The following is a 25,605-nucleotide window of genomic DNA, read 5'->3' on the forward strand; positions in this document are numbered from 1 at the left end:
CTTTTTCTGGGCTAGAAAGGCACAGACGTAATTACACCAATGTTCTCATTTACAAAACGTAGAAATGGCACAACCCTCCCCAGCGGCTCTAGGCCACAATGTGCTCAGTCTGGTCACCTGCGAGCCCGTGACACCTCAGCTCACCCATCTTCTCCTGGAGCAGCTGCATCTCCCGGGGAAGCCAGTGTGGAGCCGGGGACCTGCGCAGCAGGGACTCGATGGCCTCCAGGGCCCCTGTGGCAGCCCGCAGTGCCGACCGGTACTCCTCCTCCAGGTGGGGCTCGCCGCGGGCTCTCTTTGCATGAGGCTGTGGAGCGAGAGCGAGCTGATGAGTGGAGAGAGTGGCACCCCACACCCGTCTGCAAACCGACCGAGTACACCCCTTCTGCACCGGAGCGGAGCTGCACAGCACACACGATCCCGGCTCACCTGACAAAGTACAAGGTGGAAGCATTTTTCATCTGTCCCAGTGATTCAGGGACCTGGCGCCCTCCATGCCCAGGGGCCAAGGAGACTTTGGACACACACGGCGACCTTACCCCAAAGCCCAAGTGTGAATGTTTCTCAGTGCGTCTCACTTTTCAACGCTACATCTAAAACTGAGGAGGGCCCTTCCAGGGCTTTTGGAGCCAGGTTAGTAAGCCGTCGCCACGTGGGGGGCAAAGGGCCAGGACACCCTTTCCGATGGCCAACTCCCTGAGGAAGGACATCCCACATTCTCGAGGACTGACTGGCACCACTGAGGGAGTGTTTGACCTCACAGACTTCAGGCTGAGAGTCTTGAAGACAAGAGATTAACTTAGGAAAACTTACAACATTGTTCTTAGGGATTACAATTCCAAATATACTGTCAGTGCTCCAAAAAATATTTTAAATACCCTTAATGGTGTCAGATTTCTGCCTTTTAATAGGCAGATGTGATTTCTAGACACGGCCAAAAATGATTAGGCCACTTTCTTCTGTGGCCGCAGGTGGCTGCCACACTGCCTGCCAAGGTCACTACACGTAACAGGCGTGTCCACATCACATGTAATGCAGTGTCTGAAACTTGTTTTTCTATAGTCCACCTATTTTTTGTGTTCATAACCTTTCAGGAAAAGGATTTTTAAAGCAGCAGCTACTATAGAATGGTAGAATTTTACATGTCTCAGTCTCTGATTGTCCTGACACTCAATGAGCTCAGGAACGACACTAGTTCGCAGTGCTCTCTCTCGAGTGACAGGGCAGCGCCTCCCCTCTGAAGGCGTGGCCGTGCCCGCAGTCCATACCTGCGCAGGCGACGACGGGGCTCCTGCTAACGTGACCTGCGCCAGGGACTTCCGGAAAGCCCCCTTCTCCCGCTTCACACGCTCCACTCTGGCAGCTGCCGTCTCGCTGACGAGCCCCGTCTGCCAGAGACCACAGAGGCCAGGTCAACACAGTCACGCCCCCCGGGACCTGCCTGCGACCCTCCCAAAGCCGATCGGCCCGTGTATGGCTGCCTGGCCTCTCCTGGGCACGATGCTGGAATTCACGCTCTGCACGTTCTCGCGTGGTGGCGTCACGCACGCCTCTGCCCGTGTCTCACTCCACCTGACCTTACGTCCTGTCCCCGTGGAAGTGTCCCAGGATGCACGAGTGTGGGGGTGGCAGCCTTGCTCTAACGGCTGGCTTCCAAATGTAAAAACAGCCTGACAAAGGCCACACTTGGAAAAGTGGGTCCTGGTCTCTATCAGCGCAGCAGAGCCGTACCGGGGTCACACCTGCCTCCCAGTGGGAAACACGGGCCTCTCGGGCCCACCAGTTCCCCGAGACTCTCGTCAGCGTCCTCAGGAGGCTCCTCGCTGCTCCAGGCAGCGTGACTCCAGGAGTGGTCAGTCCAGAGGCGCCTGCCTCCCGGGACGCCACGCAGTGTGCTCCCACCCGCACGCGTGAGCACGAACGCAGGCTGCAGAGACAGTCTGCCTGGTTACAGCACCACAGTCGCTAACAATGTAGCAACGTAAACATCAGTGAGTGACACCGTTCTTCGGATTCTGTATAAAATAAGTACCTTCTCCAAAAAAGATACCACTTTGTTCTTCACTTCTTCAGAACTGAGGCACTGTGGGACTATCTCTTCATGGTTTGTACCCTGTTTAAAAATTGATGACTGATTTTAATGTACTTTAATAAGCTGCAAAGCCATATACCTGCATTTTAAGAGCTACCTTAATCAAAAGTGCATTTTCAAACACAATGGTTCCAAGATACTCGGGATGATTAGCTTGCAGCACTTTCCAGTGCCGCACAGAAACCACATTAGGCTGGGCACACAGCTTATTAAGCTCAACTGCCCAGCTGTCCCCAGGTTCCTGGGCCCCCTCAGGAGCAGAGGTGCAACTGCACAGCTCAGGGTGACAGGGAGGGCGTGGCCCACGGCAGGGCCACCATCTCCAGGGCACCGACCACCAGGGCTGTGTCTGGCAGCCTGACCCCAGGCTGGTTGAGGACGACACACACTGTCACCCAACCTCAGCACAGTGTCGGGAGGCCACCTGAGTCAGCAGACCCGATGCAAGGTTGCCTCGCTTCTTGGTGCCCTGTTTTCAGGGACTCCCTGCGGCAGTAAACTCTCTGGCTCTGGTACGGGAGCAGCTTGTCACCCGTGTCTGGGGGGTGGGGACACCGGCACACTGAAACACTCCACCGGCCACGGTCTTACCTCGGCAAACCGCATGAATGCCTCCAAGGCGTGCTGCTCCAGCAGCCAGCTCCTGTCGGCCAGCAGCAAGGCGAACACAGATGACAAGGTGGGCAGAACCTGGTCCTGCAGAGAGAACCCGGCCTTAGCCGGGGAAACCTCAGCAGGACATGGCAGCAGCACCCCCCCGTGGGGTCCGTGATTCCGTCCCCGTGAGCAGCGTCCTTTCCAACGCAGGCTGGCCGCCAGCTCCTCTGCTCACACCTTCCACCTCCCCCGGCGAAAGCCCAGGGACCGGGCCCACCCGGGCCGGCAGGCCACCACCTCCACCCTCTGAACCAGACAAGCTCCCCACAAGGAGCCTGTGTCCGGGCCTCCCCCCTGCGTGGCAGACGCCCGTCCCAAATGCTGCGTGGCCTGTTCCCAGACCACTTCTCGCTCACACGTCACCAAGGGCCATGCCGCCTCCCACTCAGCTGTGCCCGTGTGCACGCGTGCTTGCCACAGTGCCCACCGCCATGACACAGACCGCACGCCACCACCTTGCTGGTCTGGCCTCTCAGCAGGGCGGGGGGTGGGAGCGGGGGGGTTCATTACGGAATCCCCAGTGATTGCAACAGTGCCTGACACATACAGAAAACTCAGTAATTTTTCTTCCTAAATGAACACACCACTCAATCTTACAGCATGGTTTTAAATGCCTCTCATTTGCTGATGAATCCTCCAAATTTTTTCAGGACTTGACTTCACTCCTGGGACTATATGTATATTCCTAGGAGTATATGAGGTCATTTCTGCTAACAAAAACATCTATTCTGAGGGTTCTGGACCCAATGGGGTCCAAAAGCAGCAGCAATTTGGAAAACACTCCTTTGCTAAAAGAAAATACAGTGGAACATTGGTTCTTGAACGTAATCCATCCCGGAAAACTGTTTAAGAAGCAATCCATTCAAAAACGGAATCTCCTCAGTCACCTGAGAGGCGCATGACAGACCCCACAGGCGTCGGCAGGGACAGGCTGTCGGGCAGCCACTGAGACCCGAGCTTCCGTCAGACGGCTGAGCACGTTCTCCGTAAGCTGGGCCCAGAACGGAGGTGTGACTGGGGCTCAAATGCACATCGTCCGTGGGTGTTTTGCACACACAGTTGAAACAAACTCAACATCTACCCTTATCTCATGAAAACAACTTCACGTGATGAAAATAATGGTTTGATATCGTTCACCTGTGAAAAATAAAGCCCTTTGGAAGCTAACCAGGTAAATCTGGGGGTTGCAAAGGTGTTAATCAACTTGTAACGTGCCTCGTGGTTCTGCTCCCCTCACCCCAAGGGCCCCCGACAGAGAGCTCTCTCCCGTGAGGTGGGGGCGCTGACTCTGCGGTCGACGCAGGGGCCACAGCAGCAGGTACACAGGCTGCTCCAGGCGGCGCCTCCCTCAACACAGGCACCTGCCTGCCAGGCCCCCACAGCGGGTTGTGTGAACACGCACCCATTTGTCAACCATGTGTCCTTGGTCACATTCTCAAACTAGTGTCTTTCCAGTCTCCGTTCACATACAAAACTAAAAGAGCAACTTCGGTGAGTCACCTAACCTCTAACCACACACTTTGTTTTGTGCTGATGCCCAACAAGAGTCCAGGCTGCAGCCAAACTCCGCACGTCAACATTTTCCTAAAAGAAAATAACTTAAAATGTGCCGGTTTGACAAAGTCACCGTCTGCTCTCAAAAAACCCCCTGCCCCCATTCGCACTGTCGACAATCCACAGAACTGAAGAAACGTGGCGCCCGAGAACCCCCGGCGGCCTCACGGAGTCTTTGGTAAGAACAACACGGGACTCGGAGCATCACCTGGAGAGCTGGCGGGATCAGGAGTGTCCCCAGGGACGCCACAAAGTCGAGGACTGCCAGGCGCACGTGGTCGGGGGGCTCTGGCTGGAGGAGCGTGGCCTGCAAAGCCACCACCTGAAGAGCACAGACCAGGGGACAGTTACTATTCTCGGGTTTTGCTGGAGACAGGGAAGGGAGGCAGAACAAACCCCAGAGGAGCCCAACCCTCCGCGTCCTGACATGGGACCCGAACGAAGCAAGTGACCTGCGTCGTCCCCTGCATCCTCCCACTGGCCACCAAACCCAGCGCGTGGGAAACGGCGCGGGGCGCCCTTCACTGAAGTCTGACCCGCGTCTGCGTCCCAGGTCCCAGTGAGACGAGTTCGTGCTCACAAGCAGGACCGGCAAGTTCTCTGTAAATGGCCAAGGGCCGGGGGCAACGTTTTAGGCCTGGCAGGCCACATGTTCCCTGTTGCCTGTTTTATTTTATTTTTCACCTTACAAGCCTTTTAGGGAAAAAACCACCCTCAGAGGCTGTGCTGACAACGGGCCAGAACCCAGCCACGAGGCCTTGGGCTCCAGCCCTGACTTGAAGGAGCGAGAGGAGAAAACGCCCTCCATCCCGGGAGCCAGGCCGAGAATGGGCAGCTCACGCTGACACCTAGAGCTTTATAGTTACTTGGCTTTTTTAAAGGCAGGCACAATTACGTCAAATTATCAATATTTAATTTTTCATAAAAAATACTCGAACCTTCAAAATCAACAAATTCAAAGTGTCACATCTGTAGAAATTGAGTCAATTATTTTACCATATTCTCATTCTCTGTAATTTAATAATCAATGTTACACATACAATTAAAAAATACTTAACAAATATTTAAGTTTTTCACATCACAACCACTCACCAGAGCTACTAAAACCCAGCGTGCCCCATCCTACCACTCCGTCCGCCCTCCTACATAGCAACCGTTTTAGCCCCAAGCAGCTTGGCTTCCTGTGGGTCACTCCTGTGACCGTAAACACAAGCCAGCCCTTGCTCCAGGGGTCACTCTGTCCAGTCTGACCTTTCCGAAGCCTCCGAAACACTTCAGACGGGAGAAAGGCCCTTTCCCCTTCTTCCCCATCAGCCTGGAACCTCCCCAGTGGGGCAGAGGAGCGAGGCCCCACAGCCACCTGACAGGGGACCTGGTCCCGCCCGGCCCACCATGCAGGCTGAGGTCCGAGAGAAAACTTGGCGGGGTCACTTAACGTCCACAAAGAAATGACAAGGACAAGCCCTCCATCCCCGTGGGATCTCTCCCTATCTGCTGGGCCTTGGGCGGACCACACTTCAACGGGGACTCCACCCCAGGGGCTCCCGGGGCAGTAACAGCAAGGAGCCAGCTCTGACCACTCCGCACCAGGGAGGCGAGGAAGGGCAGGCACGGGCCAAGTGGGCAGCCCGTTACCAGAAGGGGGAACGAGGAGACATCCCCGGAGCAGTTCAACAAGGCGGGCAGCGAGCAAACCGCACAATGAATTGTCAGGGCTGTTTCTAGAGGGTTAATTCAGGTCTAGGTACCGGTTCAACAACCTCCTCCACGGAGGGCCAGCCTGCTGCTGCTCTTACCTGACTCACCAGCTGAGGGTCGAGACTCTGGGTGAAGAACCCCAGCAGCGGAAGTAAAAGGCTGAGAGTCTGCTGAACAGAGGGTTGGCCCGATGCCTCGAATAAGAAAGAGAGTAGTTTCAGTGCAAGTTATCAGGCACACGCACGCAGCACCTTTGCACAGGCACGCACCCCGCACTGCGGCAGGGTCTGCTGCCTCCCCGGTGCAGCCAGTGCGCGGTGCATAAGGAGCACAGGGTGGTGGGCACACCACTCACGACCACACAGCCAGGAGGCAGCAGAGTGTCCCCGGGTCGTCGTGAAACCCCACGCCTCTCCCCCACCCTTCCTCTCACGCCCGGCGCGCTGCCACCGCAGAGCAAGGCTCAAGTGGCCACTCACGGAGCGAGCGGTCTGTGGGGCTGGGGAAGCAGCAGCGCAGGGGCCTGCCACCCACACACACGCACACGCTCCTCAGGCTGAAACACACACGACGCCATGGCGGCACTTCCTGAAAGCAGGTCTGTGTCAGCCGGCAGGGCAGCCAGAGGCTGACGTTTATTTCTACTTAGTTAAAGCAAACCAACGTCACGTTCAGATTCCTAAGCTCTGTTTTCATACTGCCGTTGCCCGCGGGGCACCTGTCACTCCAATTCTAGCCCAGCCCCGGCTTTGTCTTTGGGGAAAAGGACACAAACTGGCCACACCTGCCCCTTCCACCTACAAGCCCAAAAGATACGAAGACCCTGAGAAGAGAACAGGGGCAGTGAGTGGGTCCAACTGGTCATGGACACAGGCAGCTGGACCGCTGCCACTTCACTGACCCAACGCAGCCACTTCGAAGAGAACTGTCTGCACGCACAGACCAGCGCCACCACCAGCTGGACCGGCACTGAGGAGACGAGGTCCCTCCCACCCGGCAGGGCAGCTTCAGTGCCAGTCTCATGTTCCATACGGTGTCTGTTCCCAGGGAGACGACCGCTGGTCCCCTTACCAGGTGACCGTGCAGAGAAGCCCAGAGCTGACTGCTGACTTCCACGAGCTCAGCCTGCTGTCGGACCTCCAGGGCGTCGCCAGCAGAGCTGCAGACGGCAAGCATGGCAGACAGCGCCGCATCCTGGGGGACAGGCGAGGACCGAGTGTGGCCACAGCCCCGGACACCGAGCCCACGTCCCTACGGCTGCAAGGAACTCAGGACTCTTCCTCAAGCCCCACATGGACCCAAAGCCAACTTTCAGCTGTTGCTTTAATGTAAGTGTACTTTTATTAAAAGAATTTTCCCTAACAGAAAGGTGGTGGGGAGTCGGGGGAGGAGGGCAACCGGAAGGCAGTGACCAGGCCTGTCCCCATCCTATGCCAACAACCACACTCACTGTCCCTTTACAGACAGACAGGGTGAGGGACCCGCTGAGCTACAGTTTTGGTCATACATCAAAGATTTATTCAATTTTAGAAACTAGGTGGTTTTATTTGCCCAACACATATTTTTTTGTCTTTACTAAATAATTAGTGCACCAAAAAATGCAAAAGCTAAACAACTTAGCCTATTCCTATTTAATGGTTGCCCCAAATATTTCCTTTGGATATACGTAAATGTTTTAATTAAGAAAACCGTGGTCAAGTGCCATTCAACAGTCGAGCGTCTGGGCATCTGTGTGCGGGACCGAAACGTCTGCCCTGTGAAAACCCTGGACCCGTGCGCTGAGCCCTTGAAGGCCCTGCTCCCACCCTGCCTGGTTTCTGCCTGTGTCTCACAGACAAACAGACAGACAGACACACACACCTCACCGACTACACTGCCTGACTTGGCCAGGAGGCAAGTGCTCACAAGCAGGGCCCGGTGCCACCCGAGGGGCTGGGGCCAGAGCAGGGCAGGCGGCACAGGGCGAGCACTCCCAGCGTGTCCCAGTCGGCCAACGAGTGAGCACATGAACGCTACGTGGAAACCCCAACCCCATGGACCGTGGTCGGTCAGTTTCTCAAAGTCACACGTCTGCTTCTGCCAGACGGACTTCTTTCGTACTCCCTTGTCTGAGGTGGGTGCCCTAACAGGAAGGCCCACAAAGGCCCGGGGGGTCTGCACTCAAGGGGTGGTGTCCTGCCAAGCAGAGGGCAGCGCCTGACCAGCGGCACGTCAGCAAAAACACCGCAAATGGAGCGTTCGCCCTGTGCTCCACGGTGGGCCTCAGACGCCCGCCCATAGCGTCAGCCACCACTCGAGCAGCACAGGGGTCTCTGGGAGCCCAGGCCTGAGGCGGAGGCTGTGCCCACCTCACCACTGCAGCCCCCAGGCCCTCGGGGACCCAGTAGGGACTCTGCCCAGCGCCACCGAGAGAACCCCACCCATTGAGCAGATCACTTGCCAGCGACACGCGCTCCTCGGCCGTGCGACTGCCAGCCAGCCAGCTCCTGCTCTGCGCGGCGCTGGCGCTGGCGACCTCCTGAGCAGCCTGCTTCCTCAGCTCCGCGGGAAAGGCCTGGAAAGAAATGTGCTGCCAGAGAGGCAGGTTTTCTGCTCGTTGCGGGGAAAACTCCTGGACAAACTGCACCTGAAACACATCGTCAGGGACACGTGAGTGACCTGCGAGAGTGGGGGTGGCTGCAGAGAAGAGCGCGGCGGCCCCCACGACTGCTGCTGCCGAAGCTTCCAGGCAAGGGTGTGGTCACAGGGACCAGACCACAGTAGCCGGAGTGAGCGCACACTGTTCCTGTTGTTGAGTTTGTCTCCAGGAAACACCAGAGCTGAAGGGGAATGACAGGGACACACTGAGCAGGTCGCAGGAAGGGCATCCTGTGAACCAGGTCGGCTGTTGTATGAGCCCCAGGACACCTACCGACTTGCTAGGACTTTACATACTTGTCACCTTGCACAGTGAAGTCAAAAGTAATATTCTAAAACATGGCGACAAGAACTTAAAGAAGCTGGGGGCATCCTGTCACCCAGGGCCTCCTGTCGCCGAGGCAGCAGTCCCCAGTGCCCAACAGGCCACTGGGAAACCGGTGCTGCTTGTTAAAATGAGTCAACACACCAGACAAAAAAATGGAAAACAAAAGTTCTGAAAAGCAGTTAAAAATGTTAAATTAGTTCCTGGTGGAAAAACAACAGTGTACTTAATAATTAAATTAAGTGTAATCCAACTAGGGTACATTAATGTCATTTTTAAGCACAATCATCCAATTTACTACAGTATCCAAAATCTGCCTGTTGAATGATTCTCCTACATCAAAAACTTTAAAAAGCATGCCATACTAATTGGACAGAACTTTCTCCATGTTCTGCATTTGTATTTGAACCCTACTTTGTTTGCAGAAGACACGCAGCTGTCAAAATGAGGGGAAGTCACGAGGCTCTTTTCTGGGGCAGCTGCAAGAGCCAGAGCCCCGACCTCACAAGCTGCATGTCTGCCATCACCAGCGGCCTCACGCACGAAACCAAACAGCGTCCAGGAAGCCGAAAGGCCTGTGTCCAGTCCCGGCATAGAAACGATAAAAACAATGCCTTGGACACCATAAAAGGGAATGTGCGGCCAAACACGTCACAGAGAAAGAGCGACTCATGCGCGTACCACCCCGCGCTCGAAGGCTCTGGTCGCGCCACGCACGCGCTGCAGACCGAGGCAGCTGGTGCCGGGCGCAGGCCTGGGGACCCAGCCGTCACGGGAACCGGCTTTCCTCCTCAGCACTGAGGGCGAGACCACACCTGTGCGCTGGAAACTCGAGTAAACACAGTCGCGTTTGACGCTTACTTTCCACTGAAGTGGCAGCACAGCCATCACCGTGGGTTGAACCCACACCCCTTGGGTGACCTCCTCGTACTTTGCTCGTCTCTGTAAAACGGGGCCACTGTGCCCAGTTACACAGTGAAAGAAATAGGCGTTCGACCGCTGCTCTCCACACGGAAACAGTGAACACACTGTCATCTCCCGACACACTGGCGCTGTCCCCTGAACTACCGCCACAGACACCCGCCACGTGAAACACTGCTGCACCGCGGCTCTCTCACGTTCCCGCTGCGTCACTAGCGCAGGTCTGGGCTCCTATCTCGGGACTTCAAGGGCCTGCACACTGACCCCTGGCCTCCCTGCCTCAGTCTGTGACCCCTCGGCGAACCGGGCTGCTCCCGGGCACGCATCCACGTCACATTCACTAGGAACCGAGCAGTGCAACAGAAACGAGCCGAGCCTCACTTCACCCCCACGCCACAGCCACTCTGCTCACGGAGGGCGGCCCAGGGGCCCGGGCTGTGCAGAGAGCTCCTCCTTCTACAGGCAGCGCCAGTGGCCCGGGCGAGGGGCTGCCAGGCTCCCAGGCCCAGCTGCTGCGACCCACCCGCACCACAGAACCGGTCTCCCCACAACAAACTGCGAAAGCCATCTTCGCCCTCCTTGTTTACTGTGAAACGGGAGCCATCGTTAAGGGTTTAGGTAATATCCCAGCTCTTCAAATCAGTTAAAGGGGGTGAGAGACAGAAGCAGAATGATTATCTGTAACTTGCAGAAAAGACACCGACGGACTGGAGTCTGGCTCCACTGAGCCTTGACCTTGGGCTTACGCCCCCATGCTGGGCCAGCAGGAGTCCTCGCAGGTGGTTTAGAAACAATGCCTCACCTTCCGTCTGACCTCCGGTCTGCGTGCAGCAGGGGTCTTACCCTATCGGTTCAGCCAGCACCGCCCCTCCCCAGACTGCCGTCCCTGCTCCCCGGGAGACTCGGAGCCCGCACCTGTCCGAGCTGAAGGCAGCGCCGAGCCAGCACACGCTGAGGTCTCCTTTCTCTGTGTAGCTGTTTTTTCTTTAACATCATCCAAATCTAAACCCATCTAAAAGCAGCAAGCAAAGCAATCAATCGCCACAATGAAATCTACTCAGATCCTGCCAACATTTAAATGCAGAATGCACAGGGGCGGAGGGAGCCTTCACCAGAGTTGGGGCCCTTCCTGAGCAGCCATGGAAGACAGTGACAGTGAGGATGTCCTTGCCTGATGGGATGGGGCCATGAAGAAGAAGAGGCGCCTCAGCAGTATCGACAGGTTGGTGAGCTGGTAACAGTCGCCGGGGCAAGATTTTATCTAGGAAGAGACGGGAGAGGTTGGCTGGCCTCAACGAGCAGCCTTAGCAAACTTTTATATGCCAAGTGTCAACAGTAGCCCTTTCTGGAAGCTAAGACTGTAGGTAAACCTAATTTCAATTTTTTTCTTCCATGAACCAGATTCTTGTTACAATGAAAACAACTCTGTCATCATACTTAAAAACACCACTCTGGAATCTCCATTTCCGACGGCCAGAGGGGCAGTCACTTGGTGTTACACTCTTCCTCACGCAGCTGGTGGGGTCTGGCTGGTGGGGTCAAAGGGCAGTGAGAGACACAGAAGCTCCAGGGGCAGCTGGTCTGAGTCGCAGGGAGGGAGGCCCTTGGCCACCAACACCACAGCTCACTCTCCTCTGATGTCCTGCTCTGCGTCCGACTAAATTTATGCTCAGTGAACCTAGCCTTCCTTTCCCAGATCAACTAACGAAGCTCTATAAAATCCTAAAAACATGAGACAATTTCCCCAATTTTAGTGTTTCTGGCACATCTTTCTCAACAACATCCACACCTGCCAAGCTGCAGCCGCCACCTATATCTGCGCTGGACATTCACCAGTGTAGGTGAGCTTCCCTGCAGAGGAGCTGTGGGGGCAGGGCCGTGCTGGACCTAGGGTGCCACTCACCAGGCGAGCCACCAGGGCGACGTGGTGTGCACAGAGCTCAGCGGTCCCATACCTGCAACGCAAGGGAGGCGGTCAGGACACAATCACTTACACAAGTATTCCGGAAAGCAATAAGATGAACTTCCATAAAGCACTAAGTATTCTAAACTGCAGGTGTTTCCACAGCCAAGGGAGACCCCAATCCAGAACAAACAGTGCTCACCAGCATGAGCCAAAGCCAGGAGAGGCAGCCCCAATCCCGACATGAAACCAACCCATCTGGGGCCTGCTAACAGGTTACCCAGCCAGAATGTCTCCATGAGAGCTAAACCCTCCACTGCCAGCCATTCCAAACCCAAACCCACCCCCAGACCAGAAAAGCACGTCGTACCGAGCCAGGAAGCACCACACGTCTACAGCCAGCAGGGCGGCGATCACGCTGGCACTCAGCACGGCGTCCAGCAGGGCCACTTCCTGGGGAGAGGCACAGGGCCCACGGTCAGCTGCCCTCAACACCAGCTTCTGAACGCGCAGCAGAGACCCTCCGAGGAAAGGCTCCACCTCCTAGAGCCCAAGCGAGCCGGGCTGCCCGCCAGCCCCTCCTCATCTGCTCAGCCCCGGCCACGGCCAACCCCGGGCCAGGCCGTGGGGACCCTGGGCCAGCGGTCACGGTGGCCACTCAATTACTGGGGCTACCAGGACGCTCCCCGTATGCAGCCCTAAGTCTTTACGACGACGTCCGTGACACAGGAGCCTCCACCCTGTCTCTGCCTTGAACTGCCCAGTTTTTCACGTGGCTGAAGTTACCCACTGTACAACGTATTAAATCATAATGGTACTTACGCAGTTTCTAACAGTTTTTCCCCCTGGAATTTCCTCATCATCTTTTCTCATCCAATTCCATTAAAAAAAGAATCTGTGTTATAGCTAGGATCTACAGGAGCCCTGGCCATGCCTACTACAGTTTACTTCTTTTCTTTATGAAACTCAGGTAAAACCTTCTCATTTTTCCTCTCCTCACAGTCTTTCCATACCTTCCCACCCAAAATATGTCCTCCAATATTTTAGCTAGCTACTACATGTCGACAGCGTAAGACGCTGGGATTACCACTTCCTGCAGTTCAACTGAGTTCAAGGGTCAGATGTGTGAGCCGGGGCAGTGACAGTCAAAAAGCACGTGCGTTCGTGGTCCCACTTTCTTCTGTGTGTAGATCAGTGTCGATGGGGGTGGGGGGCGAGGCAAACGAGTGACCCCCCCGTAGCCCACGAGTAACACACTTACCAGTTCAGGAAACAGTGACGGGTGCAGGGAAACGACAAAGGCGCACAGGCGGACACAGACATGCTGGTACAAGGTGACCGCAGCCTCGGCTCGCCCTTCGCCCTTCACCCCCTGTAAGCGAACGGGCAAAGAGAGCTCCCCAGAACACTGCTCCAAACTGCAGAAAACCGCTCTGAGGAGAGACGTCCTGCGGGGAAATCGAGAACAAGGACCCAACACTGTTAATAATGAGCAAGTATAATAACGATAATACAACATATTACAGGTTGTCTTAGCAAAGCTAAGTGTCTCAAGGGGTACACATTTCCAATATGCGGACATGAGTACTAAAAATAAAACGCACTGTTTGAGAAATTTTCTCACTGTTTGAGAAATTCCTTAAAGGACAGGAATCTGCTGGTACACTTGGTATCATTTACCAAGTGTTTACATAGTACTAAGCTATTCAAAGTCAAAGACAAAAGTCATCAAGAAACTTGGTATTTAAAGGGCTAGAGAGCACACATGAAATAGAACATCAGCTCAGACAGGGAGAGATTATTTTGTGATCGAAGTGGTTAAGGAAATCGGCACAGAGGAGTTAAATAACAACTAAAAATACATCAGCTTCAGAAACAGAAGACAGCGTTCACATGAGGACAAGGCACGTGTGAGCGAGAGGTCTGGCGGGAAAGGAGCAAAAGGAGGCCATGGAGGAGGAGGCACAGGGACAGAACAGCATGGCCTGGCCCAGGAGCCGGAGTCAGAGCTTTCCTTCCCGGGCAGGAGAGCAGGAAGCTGGAGCTGGGCTTCCAGGAGGCCGAAGAGACAGTGGCCCAGACAAGGGGCCAGAAGAAGGAGACAGTCAGAGTGAGGCAATCACCCAGGGGAGAAGGCTGGATCTGGGAGCTCCCCAACCCCAGGAGGGAGCTGACAGGGCCTGGCCCCCACCCACCAGAGCCCCCCTGCCTCCCTGCCCCCGTTGCCAGCCGCCTCCACCTGTGTGCTCGATCTGCACAGCCCTGCGAGGGAAAACGTTCTGAGACAGTGAACAAGGCCCAAGTACGTTCAGCATCTAGACAGATGCATTTCTATGTGTGCACTTTGATAAAGCAGCAACACACACCCGAGGCGCACCGCCGTTAGTAACTAAAATACCTGACACAACAAAACACTTAATCTGACCATCTTCCCAAACAAGGGGCATTCCGAACCACCCGTAACACAGCTGGACGTGAACGGCACGCCTGCTACCTGGACGCGGCTCCTGAGCCCCGGCTCCCCTCGCACCACAGCGCCTGCACGTGCTCGGGCTCAGAGGGCAGCTTGTCCACGACGGCCAGCAGCAGCAGACACTGCGGGAACTGCAGCTCGCAGGGCAGCTCTGCGGGGCAAGGAGGACACGCCCGTCACACGCGGCCCGCCGGTGGAAACACGTGGCACCACGCAGCAACACACGGCGTGCTTTCCACAGAGATCTGATGTGATGTCCAAAGAAGTCAGAGGTGTCAGTTTTCAAAATGAAAAATATGTTCCAAGAAAAAAGACATCCATGACATTTTAAATAAAAATTCTGAAACTTCAAAAAGGGACGACTACATAAGGGAGGTGTCCCTGCCTCTACCGTGTCATGGGCGGTAGGAGCTGCTCAGACACTGACTCGGCCTTGATGCCCACCTGGTTCACTGTCCAAAACCACGTGCACGAAAGGCTGGAAGGCAAGCAGCTGAGTGACGAGAGGGTCCAGGGTCACCAGGAATGAAGCCACCACTTCCTCCTGCTGGGCGCTGGAGAGGCCGGCAGCGAACAGGCTGGGGGGACACCTGCTGGAAAGGGAAACACTTGCATGTTAACAGCTACTTGCGGCTTCAGGAGGAGTGAGCACTGCACGCCAATGTTCGTCTAACAATGAAAAAACGTACAAAATAAGTGGCACGCCTTGTACAAAACGCAAGTCAGATTACGGAGCTGACACCATAATCGTACAAAGAACTCAGAATTAGCAACAACATGACTCAACACAAAATTGAAAGTTTAGAATGTTAGTGAAATCTCTGGATTATTTTGATGCGTTTTAATGAAACCATTTTGCCAGTGGTGTCTTTTAAAAGTACTGTAAAAACATGAAGTTAAGTAACTAATAAAAACACAGTGTGTAAAAACATATTCCTGGTGAATTCTGGTGTAACCGCTCCTACGAGAGGTTGTCTAAACGTGCCAGGACCCTGCTCGGGGAGGGCGACTGTCTCGTGGAGAAACACCTCAGTGACTGGGCTACGCTCAACTTCCATCAAAACCCACGGCACCTAGGGTGTGTGTTCGGCATCGGTGCCACGTGACAGGTGACAGTGCTTGGGGAACCCTGTCCTGCAGGGACGGTGACATCTGAAAGGACGCACTGAAGCGGACACTGGGGGCCTCGGCGCTGCGACAGAAAGGCACCGCTGCTGACCGACCACTGGCTGCGGGGCTTTGGCTCCTGCATCCGCCCCCGAGCCTCTCGGCTGCCTGGCTGGTGACACTGCACCCTGGAGCCGAGGGTTTGGTGACTCGGGAGGTGCAGAACAGACAAAATGCAGGTAACAACTCTAGGTTTGAAGCACAGCTATGAAGCACCCAAGGGTTCATGTCTCAATCAAATTATATATTTTTTAAATTTTTTAAAGATTTTATTTTTAGAGAGCGGGGAAGGGAGAAAGAGAGAGAGAAACATCAATGTGTGGTTGCCTTTTGTGCACCCAAGTGGGAACCTGGCCTGCAACCCAGGCATGTGCCCTGACTGGGAATCGAACTGCGATCCTTTTGTTCACAGGCCCACGCTCAATCCACTGAGCCACACCAGCCAGGGCAAGTGATGTATTTTTAGTTTATTTACTTGACAAGCGTTTACCAAATGCCTGTGCATGTATGCCATGCTCTGTTCCAGGACATAGCAGTTAACAAAGTCACCACCGTTACAGAGTGCCTGTGCTAATGAAGGGAGGCAGCTAAGACACAGGAGGGCAAGTAAATTCACAGCAGAGCAGAGGTCGCCACGTGCCATAGAGAACACAGCAGGGAAGGTGGTCAGGAAGCTCTGCCGAACTCCATGCGAATGGGAGGCACCTGAGGGTTTGCACAGAAGTCACACGGTCTCGGTAAGTTCCACCGCTCCCTCTGGCTACTGCTCGGAGAACAGAGGAGAGCAAGGCGGGGGTGGAAGCAGACAGGGCTGGACGGGGACAGGTACGGCAGGGAGCAGTGGCTGGGTCCTGTGCATGCACAGGGGACACACACACTGACACTGAGGGTGATCCTGAGAGAGTCTGCTAATTAACTGGATGTGGGGGACGCAAACAGAGGAAAACGTTAAAGATGGTGGCAGGCTGTGGAACCAGATCAGTCGGAAGCAGGAAGCCGCCACTGAAACTGAAAGGAGGGAGCCCCAGAGGAGCCGGTCTGGGCTGTGGGAAGAAGGGTAGGGAGATGGAGATGACACGGCAGGAAACAAGAGCTTGGCTTGGGTCAGTGTAAGTGTGCGCGCCCTGATTGGCAGATCCACCCAAGGAGAGAGAAATGCAAGGTCCTGAGACAAAATGACCACAGAGAAGGGGCCCAAGGACTGAGGGCCAGGGACCCACCCTAAAGAACTGGGAAAAGGGGAGGCACCTGCTGGGGAGGAGCCACCAGTGAGACCAGAAGAGAACCGGGAGGGAGGGAGGTCCCGGAAGTCAGGGGACAGAGTTCTAAAGGAAGGGCTGAGCACCCGACAGGGTGACGCTGCGAGGCCTGCACTGCCCACCGGACGCAGCAGCACGGAGTCTCGGCCAGCCCTGACCGGGGCCGTCCTGGGGAAGTGGTGGACGCAGAGGTGGACTGGAACAGGTTTAAAAAGGCAGCACGGTGACCCCTGAGCAGTGAAGGGGTTAGGGACAGGGACACCCACCCCCAGACAGTCCATAGTTTCAGACACCTGAGAACTTCTCTGCAACCGGCCTGCTGCTGACCGGAAGCCCTGACAGCACACGAGCAGCAGATTAATGCCAATTTTCCCACTGTGCGTGGTATGTAAAGCAGCCTTACAATGGAGCGAGCTACAGAAAAGAACTTGTTATTAAGAAAACCACGAGCAAGATACGTTCGCAGCACCTGCTGGAAAAAGCCCATGTGGGAGCGGCCCTGCGCAGCTCCGACCTGTGGCATTCGAGGGGCAGCTGTGGGGATGGGGACCCAGACGAGGCCTCCAGTCCCAGTGTGAACAGAGGCAGAAATGGGAAGGGGTCTTCAGCAGGACACTCCTTTGAGACAGTTTTGTGTGGCTCTGCAGACAGGAAGAGAGCAGCCTGGGCCTGCCTGCCCGCGGGAAGAAGGCGGCGGGGAAGAGGGTGCGCATCACAGGAGAGTGAGGTTCGGGATGTGCTCTCAGAGACTGTCCTTCACGTGCCTCCCCCCCGGGGCACACACGGTGAGGACAGGGCTGACCAGGAGCAGGAGGAATGGGGCTGCAGGTGCTGGAGCAGGGGACACGTGGCAGGGAAAGGGTGACAGGGAGTGGTGCACAGACCCTGTCAGGGAGCTGGGTGAATGAGGAAGAAGAGAGTGGACCTGGTGAGTGAGGTGACAGACCATTTCGGTGTCAGGCTGAGGGCTCTTCTGAGTAGCCGTCAACCTCAAATGTCAGCCTCGATCCGAATCGACACCCCCTGGAACTCCACTGTTCTGAGGTAGAGCCACCTACTACCTGACTCTGTCTCGCAGCAGTGAGATGGAAACGAACCCAGACCGGCAGCGACGCACCGGCAGAAAGCACACGCGCGTGCAGACCCCTCTGCGGGCCTTGGGTGTGCGTCACCGTCTGGGCCGTCCTCACTCGGTACCAGGTCCTAGTTCGGACCACAGAGATGTCAAACGCACACAGAATCTATTTTCAAAACCTGTCATTTCCACCTATGTTCATCAAACAGGTAAAAAATTCACTGAAACACCGGAAGAAGTGACTCTGATGTGTCACTTTACAAGGACACACATTCAGTCTCTGCCTGGCTCGCGTGGCGACGCGGCATTCTTCTTACCTGTGCGTCTGCAGGTACAGCTGGTGCAGCGCAGAGCAGGAGTCCGAGAGGAAGGGAAGAAACTCCTGAAACAGAACAGCTCTATTCACTCTCCAGACACAGCGTACCAACACACATCCTCTCACAAACGCATGCAAACAATGAAACACTACCCTGGACGCGCCACATTTTAAAAAATCTTGCATGAGAATGAGGAGGATGAAGCTAAGCACCTGAAAGTCCCGTTAAAAGTGTCACCAGAACTCTCCGTGCATGGCCCCCACTTCGTGCTCGGGCGACACTGCGAGAGCCTTCGTGCCGTTGGGTCGCATGGTCCCGGCCCCTCACACCCCAGCCATGCTGCTGGAGCACAGAGAGCGGGGCCAGGAGGGTGTCCAGCACCGCAGTCCAGTTGCACACCTGAGCACCAGCAAGGCCGGGCCTCGCCCCCACCCCCATTACGGTAGGCTGTCTCTCAGAAAGTAAAAGAAACTGTCTTTATTGTTAGGACATAGAAAAAAAGTTGATGATGAAGTTTTAAAAATTAAAAATTCCCGGGTAGAAAAGAACTGATTTAAAAAATGGTATAACGAGGGTTTCCAGGTCAGGATGGCGGCATAGAAGTGACCTGCGCTGTGCCACCTCCTCCCTGGACCAGGTCAAAATCACAACTAAATCATGAAGCCACCGCCAGGAAGGACCACCTGGGGCCGAGCTGAGCTGGTCTCCAAGAGCTAAGGATCTAAGGAAGAGCCACGCAGAGACTGGTAGGGGCAGAGACGCAACCGCCAGGTCCTGCACCCACCTGTGCTGGGAGAGCACCAGGAGGGACACCTCGGCTGCGAAGGTCCCCCCTGAGGAGCGGAGGGTCCCAGCTCCACACCCAGCTCCCTGCCCAAGGGCATCAATGCCAGAAAGAGGAGTCCCTGTAACATCCGGACACAAACCAGAGGGGACTGTACCCAAGTAAGACGAAGGCTGCTGGGGGCCAAGGCATTCCCCCCGAAAGACTCCCTCGCCCGAACACAGGCTCACTCACTCCGGAAGCCAGGGCAGAGGCAGCAGCCGAGTAGCAGGTGCCAGGGCCGGGGACAGACAGGGAGGAACTGAAGTGACTCACTTCAGAGCACGACGGCAGGGAGAGAGGTCAGGGGCTCTCTGGCAGGCATCAGTGTTCCTTTGTCTCGCCCACAGTGCCAGAGCAGGCAGCTGGTGCCAAATACTGGGTGGGGCAGAAGCAGGTTTATAGTTGTTCATATGAAACATAACAGGCCTGGCCGGTGGGGCTCAGCTGGGTGGGTATCGTCCCGCAAACCAGAAGGTGGCAGGTCCCATTCCCAGTCAGGGCACAGGCCTAGGCTGCAGGTTTGGTGCATAAAAAGGGCAACCGGTCAAGGTCTCTCCCTCACATCGATGCTCCTTTCCCTCGATGGCACAGTGATGGGAGCAGCCCGAGGGCCCACTGACAGGCAAGTGCACAAGAGGCCATGGCACAGAGCTGCCCCGAGTGCTGCGCAGCCAAGAGGTGAGTGGGGTCTTGCTATCCGTGCCAACACAGATGCCTTAGAGCAAACTGCGCAAAGTGAAATGAATCAGACAGAGGAAGACAAATGCCAATTTAACTTCCATGTGAAATCTAAGAAAACAAACTAAATGAACCATCTGAACAGAAACAGACTCACAGACCCCAAAAACATTTTGATGGCTGCCAGATGGGAGAGGTTGGTGGGACGGGCAGGAAGGCAGGAACTATCGCAGTCTTCGGACTATGAGACACACTTTCCCCCCAGATTTGGAGGGACATGGGGGTGCATCTTATAGTCCGAATGTAGCTTACCTGGCTCGCTGTAAGGGATGGGGGCAGGGGGTGGCAGCCTATGTTATTTATGTTATTAAATATTTTACCACATTTTTGCCTCAAAATTTTCTGCCATACTTCCCTCCGCTAAAACCTAGGTGCGTCTTGTGGTCTGGTACGTCTTCCAGTCCAAAGAATTCAGTAAGTGCAAACTGGCACTCACAAAAGCAGCCACCGGGCTGGAAGGCCCAGATGGGAGTGCGCTCAGGAGCACCTGCTGACCAGCCACGTGGCACCAGACTGGGCTGCGCTGCGGGGTCACTGCGTAAGGGGTGTGAGTGTCTGGTCACCACGCCAATGCACCATGACATTCCCTGTCAACTGTAATTGGAAAACAGGTTTGTGTTTTCTTACAGTGGCGTCGTTCAGAGCACTTTCGCCTGCTACACACCAAGGAACCCTTAGGCGGGTAACTGCCCGCACACTGCCATCCAGGCTGGGCACTGCCACCTAAACACACCCGGTGACTGGTGAGAGCGGCCGACTGGAGAGAACAGCAGCTGCCAGGGCCCCCGGCAGGCAGCATGTGCACCGACGGAGCTGCTGCAGCAGCCAGTGAGCTGGCCACCAACCGCACTGACCACGGTCAGCAGTCACTGGAGAGCCTGCCTGCTCCTCACAGTGCAGGGCAGGACCAAAGACAGGTTCTTGTGGATGGCCGTCCTGTTTTTTAATCGCTAACACCCACTTCTCGGATGCTCCTCTCAGTGACGGCCGCGAGCGCTCTGCTCACCTCTCTATACGAATCGTCTTTTCCCAGAGCCACCAGCCGCTCTCCTCGCACACCCTCAACCATCCCTGCTCCCCGGGAGACCCTCGACACGCAGGTTTTCTTAACGTTACTCCACAGTTTTACAGATTTGAACACCACACAGTATTTGAAGACAAATAGAATTATCTTCTGAAAACTGATTTGCGCTTACAGAAATCTTATCTACATTTATATTAAATAGCTTTTTCAGATAACTGAACAATTAACAGTGATGGTAGCCACTTAAATAGTATCAGATGCTCAATATGTAACAATTGACAATACTAAACAAAAAGATAAATAAGTACCCAAAAAATATACTCTTGACAAAATAACTTCATAAGACTGCTCTTAGCAGGAATGATACAAACATGATAATTCAGTTTATTCACATTTACGCATTATAAAAAATCAGCCTTACCTTAATATAGTGCAGGAGAGAGTTGACAAAGAAACGACATAATTTGAGTGTTTTTTGAAATAATTTATAGTCGGCACTATCCTGTTTCAAAAAAAGGAAGAAAGCATAATAAATAAAAATATCTAAAATTAGCTTAATTTGTAAATGAGAACATTTTCTATAAAGATCTCTTAAAACACCCTTAGAGTATAAACATTTCCAAGAAAACATAATTCTATTCTGAATTGCTGGGAGCAATACAAATGCCAAATGATGACAGAGATTCAAAAAACTAAACTCTATGTTACTGAAAATGAACTTTCATATGTAACGGCACGAGAGGTGAACCTTCTGGGTTGATCAGAACACGGCAGGGACAAAGACGCCCCACGCGCCGTGCGGACGGGCGGCAGCGAAGCCTCGCAGCCCAGGAAAAGCATGACCCGCGAAACGGCAATGGGAGGCGGCAGTCCCAGGGCGAAGCAGGCTGCTTTCATCCTGACTTCTCCCAGAAGCGGGAGCAGGGCACGAGCCCTGCCCCTCCACGGCTCCCTGAGCTGTGTGACCAGAGAGCGACACCCCAGGGCCAGCACGGAAGAGCCGGGGCGCAGCCAAGGAAGGTCATCACGCAGTGTCTCAGGAGACAGAGCACCCGTGCTCCCTTTCTGTACACGAGACAAGAGAAACACTGCGAACAACACGCAGCAGGCCATGAAGCTCCGGTAGGCACCAAACACGAAAGCATGTTCGCTCTCAGAATAAAATTTCTGAAAGCAATCTGTAAACAAAGGTAAGAATTGCAGTGAAAATTTGTATCAAAGAGCCTTCCAAATGAATCTCCCTATGGCCACAGAAAAACGAAACGGCTGGTAGATGAAAGACTACACGCTGGAGGGAGGAGGGACCAAACGGGAAAAAGGCCAGATGCTGAGTCCGACACAACACCCCCATTCAGAAGGCACTGTCAGGACTCAGCAGACAGCAGAACCGTGTCAGTCTCCTGTTACGGACTGACGACGTCCCCAGATGTGCGGAAGTCCTCACCCAACACCACAGAACGTGGCTGGAGGGGAAGCTCGGGCACCGCAGAGCTGCTGCGTGAAGGTGGGGAGTGGGACGGGCCCAGATCCAGTCGGCTGGGTCCCCAGCGAGGACCATGGGAAGGCACAGGGAGACCCCACGCGTGACGAGGGAAGTGGAGGCCGGGGTCACCCAGAACGTCAGCCACACCGGAAGCTGAGCAGCGGGTGCGGAGCACACCCACCCCAGACTCTAGGAGCAAGGCCCTGCTGACGCCTCTAAGGCATCCACCCTGCAGGGCAGTGAGGGAGCAGAGGTCTGCCTTTTCACCTGGGCCCGGCCACCGCGTTCAAGGTCGTTTGCTGTGGCAGCCCGGTAAGTAAAAACAGGGGCTGACGGACCCATGACCCTTCTGTTAATAGCATACAACCAATTAAGCCTAGTGGTTTTATTTAGATATGAAAACACTGGCACTTGGAAAACTTTGATCCCTCAAGAAATACCAAGAGTGAACAGCAGAGGGCGCTGCCGGTCAGCATTTAACGAATGGAGCCGCTGCAAAGAACACAGCAAAGCTCCATTTCCACCAGGGACAGTGAGTAGAGATGGTCAAGCTGTCAGTCCCAAACGTTCACAAATAAGGAAGAACGTGAAAATCGGCTTGGAAGTTAGGATAGTTCACTTTGTTAATTCTCTGATTTTCACCTGCAAACAGGTGGTAAGAAGTGAACTTGTGTACCTAGTACAGACTGCCACCCTGCCAGGCACCCTCTGGCCTTCTTTCCCTCCTACGGCTGACTGTGCTGGTACCTGGGCTTTCCACGCCCCCCCTACTCTGCCACCTGAACTAGCTGGGCGAGGTGGTGTCAGGGAAAGAGAGAAGGAGCTGGGGAGACGGGGCCGGGGCCGAGGATACAGATGTGCCAGAGAGGTCAGGAGCCAACGACCCTCCTGCCGACCCTCCTGCCACAGCAGGTGGGCCAACCAACCAACACCTCCTTTCAGCAAGGTCAAGGGGAACCACAAAGTGCACAGGGAGGAAACCGGAGGACAGAAGGAAAAGGGGAGAGAGAGATGGGGAGTAAGGGGAGGACAGGTAAGAGAAAAAAGAGGCAGGAGGGGAAAGTCCAGTCCCTTCCTGAGCTAGCCCTCACCTCCTCAGCAGCAAGTCCTCCCTCCTCTTTCCCTCTCAAGGCTTTGGCAGGAGGACAGGGACACAAAGGGCTCCCCTGGCAGCCGGCAGGTCTCCAGCAGGAGGAGCGTGTTACAGTCACACTCAGAGAAGTCTTTGACTCCTTTCCCACTGAGATATGCAACTGTTCTGTCCTGAGTACTATTAGCTCTATAACGTAGGGCTTTATGAGTTAAATAAGTTTAAAGGGCTTGTCTGACAACAAAAGGCACCATGTGTAACACTGTCATTGGAAAATGAACAATTCCCTGTAAGCATGTTAGAAATAAATTTTTAGACTATGATGATTCATAAATGGGAAGCCAATTCAACACTGTAATTCTTTGCAAAGTAAATGCAAGTTCACATCTACCTTAGAAAACACACAAGTGCGCACGCACACACACAGACACACACACAGAGTTGCATGTTGCGTCACTGCGGCTGCACTGGGTCAGTGAAGAAAGGCCGGGTGTGGTCCCATCAAGACGGTCGTAAACAAGCACAGGGCTGAAGCGTCGGACTTGTGTTTTGGGGGAGAAGAATGAAAGGATGGCGAGAAGGCCTGGGCCAACCGGTTAGTCCAGAATGAGGACAGACGGGCAGACTATCGGGGGAATGAGAGCAGAGAGGCATCTACCGCCACGTTCTGGGTTAAAGTGATGACGGGCCGTAATCCCACCTCACAGACGGAGACAGGCAAACACGACTGAAACACAGTAAAACCCTTCGAGTGCAGTGCCCCGCAGAGCCCGGTGCGGCTCAGCAGCTGGGAAGCAAGTGCTGTGGCAGAGCCCGTACCTGCGCCCCTGCCTGGGCCGACTGCTCCGCTAGCTGCAGGCAGGCCTGGAAGGAGCACAGGGTGTCCTCGCACAAGCTGGTGACGATGTCTCTGTGCCTCAGCTGGCTCTTGACACCCGCCTGGTGCTTCAGGCTCTGCCTGAGGATCACAGAGAAAAGAGCGGTCACCACGAGCAGCACATCGGGGAACTTCGGTCGGTAAAACCATGATGAAGGAGCATGACAAACATCTCAGCGCACACATATGAGACATGCCACTGTTAAGATGTGTCACCTTTACCCGGGAAGCAGCTACGTTAGTTTAAGTTGCTGTTTTTTTTAAATTCCTCCATGCAAAAGGTGCCAGTCTCTGCTGGGCTCTGGGAGCATAGGCGAAGGGAGACAGCCTCTGCCCTGTCCACAGAGCACGCGGGCCAGCGTGAGGGAGAACGTGATGTCACAACCAGGATTCTCAGGGTTAAGCTGGCACTGAAAGACGTGCAGGGGTCGGCAAGGCGTACACATGAAGAGGAGCATCCTGGCAGAGGGAGAAGCTGTGACAAGGCTCCGGGACAGGAGCGTTCGGTGCGCTGGGGAAGTCAGTCGGGGGTGTCAGACCCACCTTCACGGGGGGCACACCAGCCGCGCAGTTGCCTGCAAAGGCCGAGTGTAGTTTCAACTCCCTGACAGTCAAGGAGCAGTCACGTCTACACAGTCCTGGAGTTATTTGGCCCTTGGAAGGCAACCTCGAGGCCCATGTGCCCCCCGTGAAAATGACTTCTGACACCCTGCACTGAGAGCAAGGGAGGGCAGCAGAGACAGGCTGCTGAAGAAGGCAGGGCCCAGGGAGGATTATTAAGTCATTACTCGTAGTAAAACGTGGTGGACTCTAAGCAGCCGAGTGGTTATCTGGTTACATTTTAAAACAATAGTCTGAATGCTGGGTAGTAGTGATTTAAGAAGGGGTTGAGAGTGGAAGATATTGATGGTGATGGTGATGGTGGGTGGTAATAGTGAAGATGGTGGTGACAGTGGTGATGGTGGTGGTGATGGTGAGGATGGTGGTGATGTGACAGTGAGGATGGCGGTGACAGTGAGGATGGTGGGTGGTGGTGACAGTGGTGGGTGGTGGTGAAGGTGGTGACGTGACAGGGATGATGGTGACGGTAACACAACTAATTCACTGAGCACTTACTATGTGCCATGGCCCCTTCAAAGCATCTCACCTTGGGGAACTGAACTCTCACTAGAACCCACCGTAAAAGTGCCATAGCCACTGCTCCTATTTCCAGATGAGCAAACTAAGGTGCAGAGAAGTTTCCCAAACCACCCGAGTGCTGAGAGGGCCAGTCACTTCAGAACAAACCAAGCGACATGCCGGGGGGCTCTGAGCTGACAATCCCCACCACCACACCATTACCTGGTGGCGACTTTGCGAGCTACGGAAGTGCTACTACACTGACCTTTCATGGGCCATGCGTGTGTGTGAACTGGGGGTGCCCGCCCATGTCTGCACCTTGACTGTGTATCCCCCGCCCCCCCGGAAACTGATGAACACTGAGGGCACT

The 25,605-nt window shown here is 54.7% G+C and overlaps 1 protein-coding gene across 2 annotated transcripts in view; it reads right to left on the minus strand.

Moving 5' to 3' along the window:
• Nucleotides 1–86: 86 nt before the first annotated feature.
• Nucleotides 87–25,605, minus strand: part of FIRRM (FIGNL1 interacting regulator of recombination and mitosis) — a 34,773-nt gene continuing 9,254 nt past the window's right edge. Inside the window, exons 8-24 of one of the 2 annotated variants that reach the window (XM_037167372.2) lie at nucleotides 24,059–24,197; nucleotides 21,088–21,168; nucleotides 18,079–18,143; nucleotides 14,705–14,850; nucleotides 14,282–14,411; nucleotides 13,049–13,235; nucleotides 12,158–12,240; nucleotides 11,788–11,839; nucleotides 11,056–11,145; nucleotides 8,442–8,627; nucleotides 7,073–7,195; nucleotides 6,100–6,195; nucleotides 4,512–4,625; nucleotides 2,684–2,788; nucleotides 2,033–2,113; nucleotides 1,269–1,388; nucleotides 87–307 (exon numbers count right to left, since the gene is read on the minus strand). In XM_037167372.2, the coding sequence (XP_037023267.2) occupies nucleotides 89–307; nucleotides 1,269–1,388; nucleotides 2,033–2,113; nucleotides 2,684–2,788; nucleotides 4,512–4,625; nucleotides 6,100–6,195; nucleotides 7,073–7,195; nucleotides 8,442–8,627; nucleotides 11,056–11,145; nucleotides 11,788–11,839; nucleotides 12,158–12,240; nucleotides 13,049–13,235; nucleotides 14,282–14,411; nucleotides 14,705–14,850; nucleotides 18,079–18,143; nucleotides 21,088–21,168; nucleotides 24,059–24,197 (2,017 nt within the window). In that variant the 3' untranslated portion in view covers nucleotides 87–88. Of the gene's footprint in view, nucleotides 308–1,268; nucleotides 1,389–2,032; nucleotides 2,114–2,683; nucleotides 2,789–4,511; nucleotides 4,626–6,099; nucleotides 6,196–7,072; nucleotides 7,196–8,441; nucleotides 8,628–11,055; nucleotides 11,146–11,787; nucleotides 11,840–12,157; nucleotides 12,241–13,048; nucleotides 13,236–14,281; nucleotides 14,412–14,704; nucleotides 14,854–18,078; nucleotides 18,144–21,087; nucleotides 21,169–24,058; nucleotides 24,198–25,605 lie in introns of both variants that reach the window. The other variant, XM_037167370.2, reaches the window with a different exon arrangement.

This window comes from Artibeus jamaicensis, unplaced genomic scaffold, assembly GCF_021234435.1.
Source record: "Artibeus jamaicensis isolate MK-2021 breed Jamaican fruit bat unplaced genomic scaffold, CSHL_Jam_final scaffold_625, whole genome shotgun sequence".
Taxonomy (NCBI): domain Eukaryota; kingdom Metazoa; phylum Chordata; class Mammalia; order Chiroptera; family Phyllostomidae; genus Artibeus; species Artibeus jamaicensis.